Source organism: Pantherophis guttatus, chromosome 8 (genome assembly GCF_059756535.1).
Source record: "Pantherophis guttatus breed Tessera chromosome 8, ASM5975653v1, whole genome shotgun sequence".
NCBI classification, from domain to species: domain Eukaryota; kingdom Metazoa; phylum Chordata; class Lepidosauria; order Squamata; family Colubridae; genus Pantherophis; species Pantherophis guttatus.
The window spans coordinates 67,784,866-67,798,345 of record NC_142070.1 but is presented as its reverse complement, the minus strand read 5'-3'; the positions used below and the strand labels follow the sequence as shown (position 1 = coordinate 67,798,345).

General features: G+C 35.8%; 1 protein-coding gene across 3 annotated transcripts in view; it reads left to right on the top strand.

Moving 5' to 3' along the window:
- The window catches only part of NDST4 (N-deacetylase and N-sulfotransferase 4), a 160,853-nt gene that overhangs the window by 132,722 nt on the left and 14,651 nt on the right, over nt 1-13,480 (top strand). For all 3 annotated transcript variants that reach the window (XM_034411404.3, XM_034411406.3, XM_034411405.3), the window contains 5 exons: nt 7,912-8,094; nt 9,149-9,245; nt 9,751-9,874; nt 11,152-11,326; nt 12,952-13,122. In XM_034411404.3, the coding sequence (XP_034267295.2) occupies nt 7,912-8,094; nt 9,149-9,245; nt 9,751-9,874; nt 11,152-11,326; nt 12,952-13,122 (750 nt within the window). The remainder of the gene's footprint in view (nt 1-7,911; nt 8,095-9,148; nt 9,246-9,750; nt 9,875-11,151; nt 11,327-12,951; nt 13,123-13,480) is intronic.

The following is a 13,480-nucleotide window of genomic DNA, read 5'->3' as shown; positions in this document are numbered from 1 at the left end:
CTTTTGTTTTTTTGATTTTTTTTCTTGTTTTTTATGTGTTGGAAAAAACTTTGTAAATTGTTTTTTTACATTTGTTGAAAGTCTTACTTCATTCAAAGCCTTAGCTTTCCTAATTTCACCTTTGCAGGTTTGGGCTATTTGTTGGTATTGTGCCTTAGTTATGTGTCCCTCTTTCCATTTTTTGTAATTATCCTTTTTTGTCTCAGTTGGTCTTATATTTCTTTGTGCACTATGCTGTTTTTTTGGGGGGGGGTTCTTGTTTGTTTGTTTGTTTTTCTTTTTAGTGGTATTAAACTGGACTAGGCTTTTATAATTGTATTTTTCAGAGTTTCCCAAGTTTCTTGAGTTGATTTCCCCCTTAAGATTTTGACCCATGGCATCCTTCCCAAGCTCCCTCTGAGTTTGGTAAACCAGCTCTTTTAAAGTCTAAGATACTGGTTTGATTATGTTCTGTTGCTTGTGCCTGTTTGATATTGAATTCTAATATGACATGGTCACTCTTCCCTAAAGTTCCTGCAACTTCAATCCCTTCTGTCACTTCTTCTTTGTTGGTAAGAATAAGATCCAGTATAGCTGTTCCTCTAGTTGCCTCACCTACCTTTTAGGTGATGAAATTATGAGCTAGGATGGTCAAAAAACTGTTTGATGACACATTTGTTGCAGAGTTTGTCTCCCAGTTGATGTCAGGGTAGTTAAAGTCCCCCATTACTATTGTGCTGTGTTTCCTACATAGATTGGTTAACTGATTAGCAAAAATTTCATCCATTAAATTAGCAAAAAGTTCATCTTTTAAAAGATGCTTCTACTTCTTTATGGAAGACAGGATTGGCTATGTTTTTTAAAAAAAAAACATAAGAATATGTTGTGTGCAGTGAGAATCACTTATTTTAAAAAGTGTATGTGAAGAAAAAAAGAAGAAATAGGATGAAAAAAATATAGGGATATTGAATGCATATGGTCTGGATACAAAAGTGAGTGGGTGTTATGAAATAAGTATGTTGGGTTCACTTTAGTTTATAGAAAAAATTAATAGTAAAGATATTCCACAACAAATCTAAATAGTAATAATGAAAGGAATGAGAGAGAAAGATGAGTGGTGATGTTCCATTCCTCAGAAAGAGAGGCAGGAGAATATCAAACAAGAGAAGGTAATGCATGAATTAAATCTGAAACATCTTTTAAAACAAGCAGTTTTATATTCTTCTTAAATACCAGAATTAACTAAATTTTAGAACTTCTCTATTTTTCTCTAATTATCAATGAAGTCTTATTACTCATGTGGCTTCAGCTGTCACAGAATGCAGCAATGTGAGCAATTATTTGTGTGTTTCTAGACGAATATGTGTTATACTGTAAATCTACTCTGAGTTGCACTGCTTACAAATCTGCTTCTGGAACCAATTCATGGTGCCAGTTTTAACTTTGAAATGTTAAAGCATGGGACTGGTTATTTTAAGGACCACCTCTACCTGATTACATCTTCCCACCCCACCAGATCCAGCAAAGTGGGTATACTGTCAATCCCATCTGCTAAAGAACGTCATTAGGAAGGTCCTAGGCACTGGACCTTTTCTGTTCCATTTTATAGAACACTAGCTGATAACCCAGCATTGCCTGGGTAATTATTTATCCCAATCCTGTATTAGACAGGAAGAGCAACTTCACCCTGAGCCCTGATTTCGGCTAGAATTAAATTGGTTAAAAATGTTTTCCCTGTGCCCCCAAAAGCATCAAGTAAATGATACCACCTTGTTGTTTTGCTAGCTGATCAATGATCATTTGGTATGCTTTTTTCTGATCTTGATTTAGAAGTGGCTTCTTGTCTGCAATATTTGCACTAAGCTGTTCAACGTTGTAGTTCTTTTCTCGTATGTAATCTGCATGAAGTATGTCGTGTCAGTCTCATAGTTGGTGCAGGCAGGCCGAGTTGCAGTAATGTTTTATTTATCATGGCCATACATTTGTCCTTAGGAATAATCAAAGCCTTGTTGAAAATGTCTGTACCAAACATAATTTCTAATATTGGATTTTCCCCTTTACCAAAGGGAGCCCCCTTGTGGAGTAATGTGAAGCCATTACCATGGCAACTCCACTGTGCTGCACAGTAGAAGCCATTTTAAGGCACAACAGGCTGCATCTTAACAGAACACACACCCCGAGGTAAAATAAAAATAAAATGAAATAAAAACATTAATTTTTTTCCAGAGAGTAAGTCATCTGTGTTTGGTTGAAATTGCTCGAGGCCTTCCAAAGTTATGCTGGAACATACACACACAGCCGTTTTTATATGTATATAGATTCTTTCTCTTGAAATGAGGCTAGTTCTTTTTAACTTTCTGGAAGTCACTTAAGGTTATGTCATCAGATTTGGAGACCATAGGGAACTGGAAAAATATTGAGATGGCTCCAGTATAATTAACAGCTGGTCTTCATCCAATCACTTTTCAATTTTGTGCCTTTTATAATTTTAACATTTTATTTGCTGTATGATGCCAAGAAGCATTTGATTATGTGATGGGCAGACATATAAATATGATAAATAAATAAATGTAAATAACATTTGTGGTGGGATGTCAAAGAGAAGAATACATCCCAGAATACTAGACAGTGAATAATTTATTTTATTTACAGGAAACAGATTCTACGTGAATGTTAAGGAAAAACTTCCTAATGTAAGAGAAGCAGAAAGGTGGAACAATTAATCAAAGAGGTGATGACTATCTCCTATTAGATTTATTCAAATTTAGAACAGGAAATTGGATTTGATGGTTCACATTACCACTAACTATGACCCTTTGATTTTATGTTGTTTCCACAAAGACAAGGTGAACTATAAAGAGCCATAAATTCTACATATTTAAAAGTTTTTCCTGCAGTTCTTTTGAATAAATTAATATTAGTTAACTATATCAAACATTGCCTTTATATTGTATCAGGAGCTCCAGTAACTCTGAGAGTTTCGAGTTGAACTATGGATAGAATCAACACTATTTAATTACTGATTTCTGCTACTACTTTGTTAAGGTCTGATGGCCAGAAATACTCCTTAAAAACTTGGCAGGAAGGAGCCACCATCCAAATACCAATCTCTAATTGTCTGCACTGTCTTGTCCTGAAGCCAAATAAATTAAAAAATATAATGGAGACACAGAGACAGTTCAGATAATACTCAGCAGGAAGTATTATCCTTAAATCAAGGAAGCACATATGAAAAAGAAAGGAAAAACTAACAGGAAGTAGCAATAGCAATAGTACTTAGACTTATATACTGCTTCACAGTGCTTTACAGCCCTCTCTAAGCGATTTAGAGAATCAACATATTGCCCCCAACAATCTGGGTCCTCATTTTACTGACCCCAGAAGGATGGAAGGCTGAGTCAACCTTGAGCCGGTGATAATCAAACTGCTGGCAGTTGGCAGAATTAGCATTCTAACCAATGCACCACTATGGCTCATGTAAATATTGTAAATATTGCAATTATAATTGTTTTATGTCCTTTAGAGTTCTGTAAAAAATGTCACAGCAGCATATCCTGAAATTGTATTGAAATATGACTAACTAAACATTGTTGTGAGATAATCAGCAGAACGATAAAAGTTATATGTACAGTATGCTTTGAGTTTTGTTTTTTAAAACATAAATATGTGAGTTAGAAAATAAATAAAATATTTAAATTAGTATCTATTAGCTATGTCCTTGAAAAATTCGAAAATAGATTTTAGAAATATCATTTTCTTCTGTTGAGTTTACTTATAGGGAGCTAGAATAAAAATGGTCCTAAGGTGATTTTATGGATAGTCATGATACTGCCATTATTTCAAGTGAATTTACACCAAGTCTTAATGTTTCAGCAAACAGATTTTTTTCTTAAAAAAAGACTACAAACTCATTAAATATTGCTCATAAGAGGGTGAAAGAAACAAGATGAAAACAGCCTGAATGACCTTCTATGAAATAAAGTGCATTCAGCACTAATAGAGCTAAGGATAGGTCATGAGGGAAATGCCTCCTAAATTCCTTCCATCTTCACCATATGGATGTACTAAAAGCTTTATAAATAATTTAGCAAACTGATGGACATGTTTTTAAACACTATTAAACCCACTGTTAAAGAAGTAGCACATTGGCAGGAAGTGTGGGAGTGAAAATGGAAAGCACATGGCTTCTATCTTGTGGTTATTGTAGAAATCAGAAGGGATGGTGTAAATGCAACTCTAAATTATGGCAGGTTTGCCAGACTTCAATTTAGCTTTCTGTCCAAGAAACACTTAAAGCAAAGCTATACATTAGGGCCATGCAATTCACTTCAAAAGCAGAAATGGACTTCAGTATGAGAAGACATGAAAATGGACTCCTTAAACCAGCCATGTCTTTTCCCATACACAAACATTATTCTTTTCAGGTATTTACGTGATCACACAGAAAAAATATTTGGCTTAAGGAGCTCAAGAGATGTATTCGGTTGTGCCATCATATCAGGGGCAAAATTCAAAATTTTTCCCTACCGGTTCTGTGGGCGTGGCTTGATGGGCGTGGCAGGGGAAGGATATTGCAATATCCCACCCCACTCTTGGGACAGCCAGAGGTAGTATTTGCCGGTTCTCCGAACCAGTCAAAATTTCCGCTACCGGTTCTCCAGAACCTGTTAGAACCTGCTGGATTTCACCCCTGCTTCATATGTTATGCCCTCTGAGTAACTGCACACTCGAACTATATTTAATCAAAAACGTAGAACATAGAAATGTTATAAAAGCCCTGTGTCTGTCTTCTTGCTAACACAGGTGGGACTAGGAAAATGTATTAACGAATATCTCCCACACACTTGAAAAGAAACACATGAATGGTCTATTCTTTTGTTCAAATCTCTCCACAATTACATGCAATAACCTAACACCTAGATTTGTACTGAAAAACAGTTTCCCATTGCCCAAGAATTCCTAAGCACTTGAAGCTGAGTTCTCATAGAACTTAAAAACCATGCTTTGGAGAGCAATACATGCAGTGGTGGTACTCAGCCGGTTCTATCTGGTTCGGGCGAAATGGTAGTGGCAGTGGGAAGCTCCACCCACCCGCCTGGACGTCATCACATCCCGTTTTTGATGCTCTGCGCATGTGCGGAGGTGGCGTGTGCGCGCACTCACATTTGCGAACCAGTGGCGAAGATAAGTGAATACTACCCCTGAATACATGTATAGATAATGAGACTCTTTTTTCATATCTCCTGGATGTGCACTACAGAGGAAGGCTGTTTATAATGTTAAAAACACAGCAGAGGGTGAATTTTTTCCATTTGAATCATTAATGCTAAATGCTTGAATCACCAAAATATTATTCAATTGTAAAAGGATTGATACAATGGCATATCTGAAGGAAAAGCAGGTTATAAATTTAAATATATAAAAAGGACAGGCAGTTACATATACTGCTTCCTTTAAAATGCACTTGTATGTCTTCATATTCAGAATCACTTCTTGCTAAGGAATAGTATGGTAGTTACGTTATTTATAGGTTTCCTTAAATCATCCATATGTAATCAGGCTGAGTAAGATCTGTATCAGTTGAGCAAATGTTCTTATACGGTACTTGGTTATACTCATGAATGCAGTGCTACCAAGGAAAATTCAAGCACAATCAATGCAATGGACAAAGATAAGTCCATGAAGATAAGTCAATGGACAAGTCCATTGAGCCTGGATAGCTCAACAGACAGAGCTCTGTAATTTAACACCAGCTGTCTGCAATTAAAGTAAGATCGAATCCCGCCAGGCTCAAGGTTGACTCAACCTTCCATCCTTTCTAAAGTAGGTAAATTGAAGACCCAGTTTGTGGGGGCAATAAGATGACTTTGTATAAATATACAAAAGTATGACGGCTATTGCTTAACGCATTGTAAGCCGCCCTGAGTCTCCGGAGAAGGGCAGCATATAAATCAAATTAAAAAAAAAAATCCATACTTCCCCACCCTGAGAAATTTCCTAAACTTCAGCTAATTATTTTTTTTTAAAAAAAAAAAAGGAAAGGGCTTGCCCATTCATATAAATAATAGTGAGATTTTCTTTATCAACAGAATATCTTAAAGTTATTTGTAAACTGGGAAAGTTGGCTGCTGTGGACAGATTATTCTATCTCATAATTGTTGAATACATGGAGAAATACAGCTGTGTTGCTTTATTTTCCATGTTGAGACCCGATTGGTAAATCGAGTCTCAACATTTTACACTGAGGTAAAATGTTGCTTCAGAGAATTCCTTACGCTTCCTATATTTGAGAAAAGAAATGGTTCCCGCAATAACTTTCCTTCTATATAGGACTTTCCAATCGATGCCTTAACTCTTACAATTTTTTTAAATTGCAATTTTCCTGTAATTGCAATAGTGGCATTAATTTACATTTCCATTAAAAAGGCATATTTTTGCTTAAATAGAAGTGAATGAAACAGAGTCTTATCATTAGATCCTGATGTGTTTAAGAGCAATTTGTATATTTCCGATACTTATCCTAATTTTGATTAATCTTACAATAAATCCTTAGATTAGATAAGGGGCATCTCTTAATAAAGTAGTGACTGTGTCTTTATGAAAGTTATTTTCCATTATGCTCTTCAGATTTTAATCTATCGCTTTCTGAAAAGCCATAATCATTCAAAAGGGAATAAAATAATGTTGTAGAAAAGATAGAAGAAAACATATTTTCTTCAAACAAAAGTTTGTGTATCATACAAGGAAATCTGGAAGAGTCCGTATCACTTACTATGAGTTTTAAAAGCTACTATGAATTTTAAAAGAGGAAATCAACTTTGAGAAAATCAAACAGACCTTCACTTTAGGGCCAAACTGAATTTTAAAAATAGATGTGAGCAAAGGGAAATATTGCTGAAGACAAATTATACTTTTCAGAAGTGTTAACAAATTCTGTGGGTTTCTATTACCACACAGGTATCATAACCATCAAAAATGTGGAAAGTGAATGCATCAGAATTGTTAAGGATATTGGTGTTGTGTTACCAACCAGCAGAGTAAATGCACAAGGAAACGTTGCTGAGAGCAATGAATAAGAGATGTGCAAACTGGTTTATCAAAAGTTTACTTTATAGTGGAAAAACAATCTCATCGTCTTTAAACAAATTCCAAGTCTTTGCCAGTTAAATCAGTTCAGTGATACAAAGATCTTCTTACCACACAAACAGTAGTTGGTTAGAATAACAAACTCACTCTGGTTCACAAACCACGATGGTAGCAGATCCATCAAACGATGATTAGCAGAATGTTAGCAACTCCTCACTATGGCAGCATATCATACTCTGGTAGCATATCACATCATCTTCATACACAATGGCAGCATATCATAGCAGCAACTGAACACGTTACAATACCTTGCTTAAATACTCTCACAACCAGTCATTACCTAATTACAGCATGACTCAGCATTACAATAAATCAGCAAGAAAACTTTAAAGTGACATAATACATTTACAGATTAAAGTTACAGTACACTTATATTGCCTGGACAACTTGTTAGGCTCAAACCATAACCTAACAAGAATTACATTACAGCTAATGTATGGATTGACTGTAACATTCAATTATGGGAGCAGTTTAAAAATTCAGACTAAGAAATTTAGGAAATGCAAGTGATTTTCAGGGGTGGAATTGGGGGTAAAAAAAGATTTGTGCCATATGTGCCAACATACAAAGGTGGCCTATTAATTGCTATTCTCTTTTGTTATTTAAATTTTAACAGAATACATCTATTAAAATATACACAGCACATCCTTGAACAGCAATTAAAGTAGTTTGCTAGTACAGCCCTTTAAAAACGGACAATATATCCAGATCTGAAATATACCTAATACCACCCAGTGAAATCCTCCTGTTATTACAAGTCACTAACATTTCTGTGTTTATTTTCAGATCAGTATCTTCATGACTCACTTATCTAACTACGGGAATGACCGACTAGGGTTATACACATTTGTCAATCTGGCCAGTTTTGTTCAAAGCTGGACCAATCTGAAGCTGCAGACACTACGTCCAATTCAGTTGGCTCATAAATATTTTGAGCTCTTTCCAGAACAGAAGGACCCACTCTGGCAGGTAAAGTAACATTTATTTGATTGAACAGCATGATCCCAATATTTATTTGCAATATCGTTGCAGTGAAACGTTGCTTGGCAAAAATAAAAAGAAAAGGAAAAATTAACATCAGACATTTTAATCTGTTTTGCATAGCTTGATAGATCCATTTCATTTCCTTTTCAAAATCAGCATGTTTTTCTAAGCACATTGCTTGGCAGAGAAGGAACTGGTGGTTACATTACCTTCATTAACACCTACCTGGAGTCAGGCTCTAAAGTATCAACTCTCAGCTTGGTTGATATTAATGAGAGAAAAAGAGAAATCAGGAGGAGAAGGGAAAACAGCTTTTAATTTTCCTGCTGTATTGCTTTACTGCAACTTGTTTTGATGCATTGGCTTTGTGAGGTGAATTAACAATGAGATAAAGTAGACAATTATGTTATAGAATAATTAGGCTTTAAGCACTGCATGTGACGGAGGTTCCTGAAACCTTTTCATATTTTATAAAGAGTAACAAACAGTCTAGAAGTCTTTTGACAGCAAAGGAGGAACTTCACCCCTGTGCACCAAAAGGAAGGATCTTGCAATGGAGTATGCACACATGGAAACCAATATGATGGGTTGACTCACCTGGTGCTCTGAAGGATGGATCCCCTGACCTGTCCTTCTAATGCCTAGTATTTTAACGTGTGCTTAAAGGTAGTTTTCATGAGATACCGTATTTTTTGGACTATAAGACGCTCCGAAGTATAAGACGCACCTAGCTTTTGGGGAGGAAATCTGCCTCCCAGCAATTTAATTCCTTGCAGCAAGCAGCAAATAAACTGGTCAGCTTTAGCACAGCCTGATTTAGCACAAGCAGCTGATTGGCAGTTGGATCAGCCTCCCGGAATACTATCAGCTGTTCCAAGCTGCAGTGATTGCTGCCGTCACCGGCCATCACTGCTGCCACCTATCGCCGCTTCCACGTGCCCCATTTTCAGCCTGGACAGAATATTAAATATTCAGCTGGACAGAATATTAAAGATTTGAACATTACTTCAAACTAATTTGTTTTTGATTTTTTTTTCAGAATCCATGTGATGACAGACGCCATCGTGATATTTGGTCTAGAGACAAAACTTGCGGCCACCTACCAAAATTTCTTGTGATTGGACCCCAGAAAACAGGTAAGAAATTATACAGTAAAAAAAAAAAAAAAACCAAGAGAAACAATAGCAACAACTGCTTTTAAACATAGTGAAACAATTTTGTATTGGATGTAGTGATTTTGTAAGCCTCCTGAACTGGGAAAACTGTGAGAAACAATTTAGGCACTTTTTTGGACTCCCAAACTACTACTGTTTTGCCAATAACATGGCTGTTTTTCTATAATAGTAAAAATAGTATAATGATCAATGTAAAACATTGTTAGTACAATGTAATGAAAATAAATTCGTAATATTAGCAAAGTTGTCGTATAAATATATAGAAAATTTTAAGAAAAAACAATTTAACTTAATTATTTGTCATAAACCTACATAAAATCAATATATCATTCTATAAGTGGGATTTTCTTCTTTCCCTTGGAATATATTTCTTGAAAATCATTCTTTATTTTTTTAATACCTCTTTAAATTAAATACTGCTTTTTTTTCTGCATTATTATATAATCCTACTTTCTTTTCCTTGTAGGAACAACAGCACTCTATTTATTTCTCCTGATGCATCCCTCCATAATTAGTAATCTTCCTAACCCAAAAACCTTTGAGGAAGTTCAGTTCTTTAATGGAAACAACTATCATAAGGGAATTGATTGGTAAGAATAGTAAGACAAAAGTTTTTAGCATATACTGAATCTCAGAGGACTCATTATAGAAGTATTTGTGATACCTAAACAATTTTCAGATGAATTTTCTGGGCATACTTTTATCTAAGTATGATTTTCTTTATTTGTCATTATAATACCAATATTTCTATTCTTTATAATCAAATGCCATTCGGAAAAGAGCTGTATAACTTGTTTTGTTTGTTATTCATATCTTTCCATTTGTTTTTAATTAGGTGTTCTAAATGCCATATAAATAACAGTAATAAAGAAAAGAAGTTGTAGGTTGAAAATGTTTAAGAAAAGAAAGTAAAATTAATCAGAATTATCATAAAGCTTCTATATTTAGAATATACTTGTTTGATCTTCTGCCCCATTTCAAAAATATTATCATGTAGCTGAGGAAAATAGCAGGACCAGGAGACTTACATTATTACAGTGCTGTTTTTTTTTTAAATTTTACATGACAAGATGTTAAAGAGGATAATGAAAAAGGCTATTCTAAAGACACTATTTGCAGTATATATGCGTACTGAGAAGTAAATCCCAATCGATCCATTAAATGCATCAATAAATGTATTAGAAAGACAGAAACAGCTTCAAAGAATAGCTGGGCAAGAAAACTGAAAATAAGAGAACTTTGGAGAAAGTTACATGCACAATTCCATGGTTCTACTTAAAAGTCATAATATACTGTAAATAATAGACAGAAAATGGCAATCAGCATGCTCAAAGATCTAGAACTACTCCAAAATGTAAAATGTGGCAAGTCTGGAGCATTTTAATTTAGAATAAGGAGACAGAAATTGTACAATAGACTGCTTTAATAAGGACTTCTTCTTCTCAAAATAATAGTACCTGAGATCATACAATTATATTTACTTTCACTTACCCCTGTTTCGCTGAAAATAAGCCCTATCCCAAAAATAAACCCTAGCATGGTTTTTATGTATGTGCCTAATATAAGTCCTACCCCCAAAATAAGCCCTACTTAAGAGTCTGTACAACCAGCCTCCTGCCTCACCGTGAGCAAGCAGAAGAAGTGGGCCTCCTGTACATGGAGGGAAAAAATAAGATAACCCCTGAAAATAAAATCTAGTTCCTATTTTGGAACTCAAAAGAAAAGAAGACCCAGTCTTATTTTCGGAGAAACATGGTAGATACATTATACCCCTTATCTATGTTTTCAAAAGTTTATTTTGGCAAGATGAAAAATGTTTTGTTTTTGTTTTAAATCATCGCTGCTGATTTTGTAATTTTATTTGCAGGTATATGAATTTTTTCCCTACCCCTTCAAATATCACTGCTGATATTTTGTTTGAGAAAAGTGCCAACTATTTCCATTCTGAAGATGCTCCCAAACGTGCAGCATCCTTGATACCCAAAGCAAAAATCATCACCATCCTCATTGATCCATCCGACAGAGCCTACTCCTGGTATCAGGTAAGATTCTCCTAATGAAAAAGGTGAGTTCGCAATTGTAAGAAATCAGACCAAAAGTCATCGCTCTCACAGCAAGCTAACTATTTATAGTGCTTTATTTAATGTAATAAATTACACAGATGAAGCGTGCTTTTGTCTGCTGTCATTGCCGTCAGAAGGCCCTGGGAAGAAACCATTAGCAATCAGCTCTATATCACTGCAACAAAATGTTGCATAGTTCTATCTGCGCAAGCAAAGCTTTTGTTGCAACCTCCTGTTGTATTGCAGTATTAAATTATAATACAAGTGAACCTCAGATGATGAAATTTGAGCTTAATTGATGATGACAGTCTGAAATCTACAACTCTGTGCAATTCCCAGTTCTTTTATTTTTTAAATCCTACTCACTTAGCACCCATATTACTGAGGATAATGACTTCTATTGAGGCACTGTGCGATAATCAGTTACCGCTATCTAATTAAAACAGCATTATTTAAAATTTATAAAAGCCTTAAGAAAATCGTTCTGTGATTTCCCTTATGTGTGACTGCATGGTCTTCATAGAACTGTAAAGATGGCAGGGACCACAAGAATCATTTCTTGCGATCTTTTGCAAGGAAAACAAGAAGGAAAGTCAGAAGAAATATTGATTTCTCAGGAGGACACATATCAGAACTCTAAAAAAGATCCCATACCTTAACACATAATTATGTCTTATATCTCTAGAGAAAGAAGCATGAAAGAGAGGTTCACTCAAAGGTCTTAAAGTTAAAGGGAGGTTTTACACAAATATGAGGATATTTGAAATCGAACCAACGTAGGACTTTAAAAGTCAAAAGCAGCATTTTATAGTCACCTTGTCACTGAACAATAGTAGGTACTACAAAACAACTGTAAGTGCTACAAAAGGCTAGGCCCGTAATGGCGAACCTATGGCACGCGTGCCACAAGTGGCACACAGAGCCATATATGTGAGAACATGAGCATTGCGCTAGCTCAGCTCCAGCGCGCATGCGCGCTCCAGCCAACTGATTTTTGGGCCTTCCAGGCCCACTGGAAGTCGGGGAATGGGCTGTTTCCAGCATCCAGAGGGCCTCCAAGAGGTAGTGAAGGCCATTTTTGCCCTCCCCAGGCTCCTAGAAAGCCTTTGGAGCCTGGGGAGGGCAAAAAACGGGCCTACCGGGCCCACTGTGCCATCATGTACCAAAAGTGGGGGGAGAACAGGAGGGGTTGCGCGCACATGCACGGGGGGGCAGGGCACATTGAATTATGAGTGTGGGCACGCACGCACGTGACCCCCCCCCCGCCCTACCCCTGCTTTTGGCACACAACGACAAAAAGGTTAGCCATCACTGGGCTAGGCATATCCTCACAATATACTTTTTATCATCATAATGTTATTGTAGGAAAAAAAATAAGACTCTTGGGTATCTAAAAACTAACCATTTTATGATAGGAACATTTTTGTGGTACATACACTCTAACAAATCTATTAGTCTTCCAGGTACTGCAAGATACTTTATTATATTTCATTAGAGGGGCCAAGTGGAAAATCAATTAGATTTGATAAAAGGCACTGGTAAAAAATTATTAGGAAACTCTCAGCTATCTTGTGGTCATTTAACTTTGTATTTTTCCCAATTAGCATCAGCGTTCTCATGAGGATTCGACTGCTCTAAAGTTCAATTTCTACGAAGTAATTGCTTCAAATGATGGGGCACCATCTGAACTAAAGGGCCTACAGAAGAAATGTTTGATACCTGGCTGGTATGCTGTCCATATAGAAAGATGGCTAAAATATTTCCCCTCTTCCCAGGTAATTGCCTTTTCACTAAATAATTTTCTGCAATAAATGTCCATCGTTACTTTATAACTTGTGCAACATTGAACATGTTTAATGATGGATTGTAAGATGTTTAACAATGAACTAATAAACCTCTGGTTCTTTTCCTTAAAACACAAAGCACTTTAGACACAGAAATCAATTCCTAAAATGTAGAATTGCTTTCAAAAGAATTGAAATCTCTTACCAATTAAATACTGAAGATTCATACTGAGGAAATTAGAACTATTTTTGAAGAATAAATCTAGAAGTTTCAAGGAAAGAGACTTACAGTAGTGGCCAAAATTGTGGAAACCTTTTGGGAAAAGTGTATTTTTGAGGTTAGATGGCT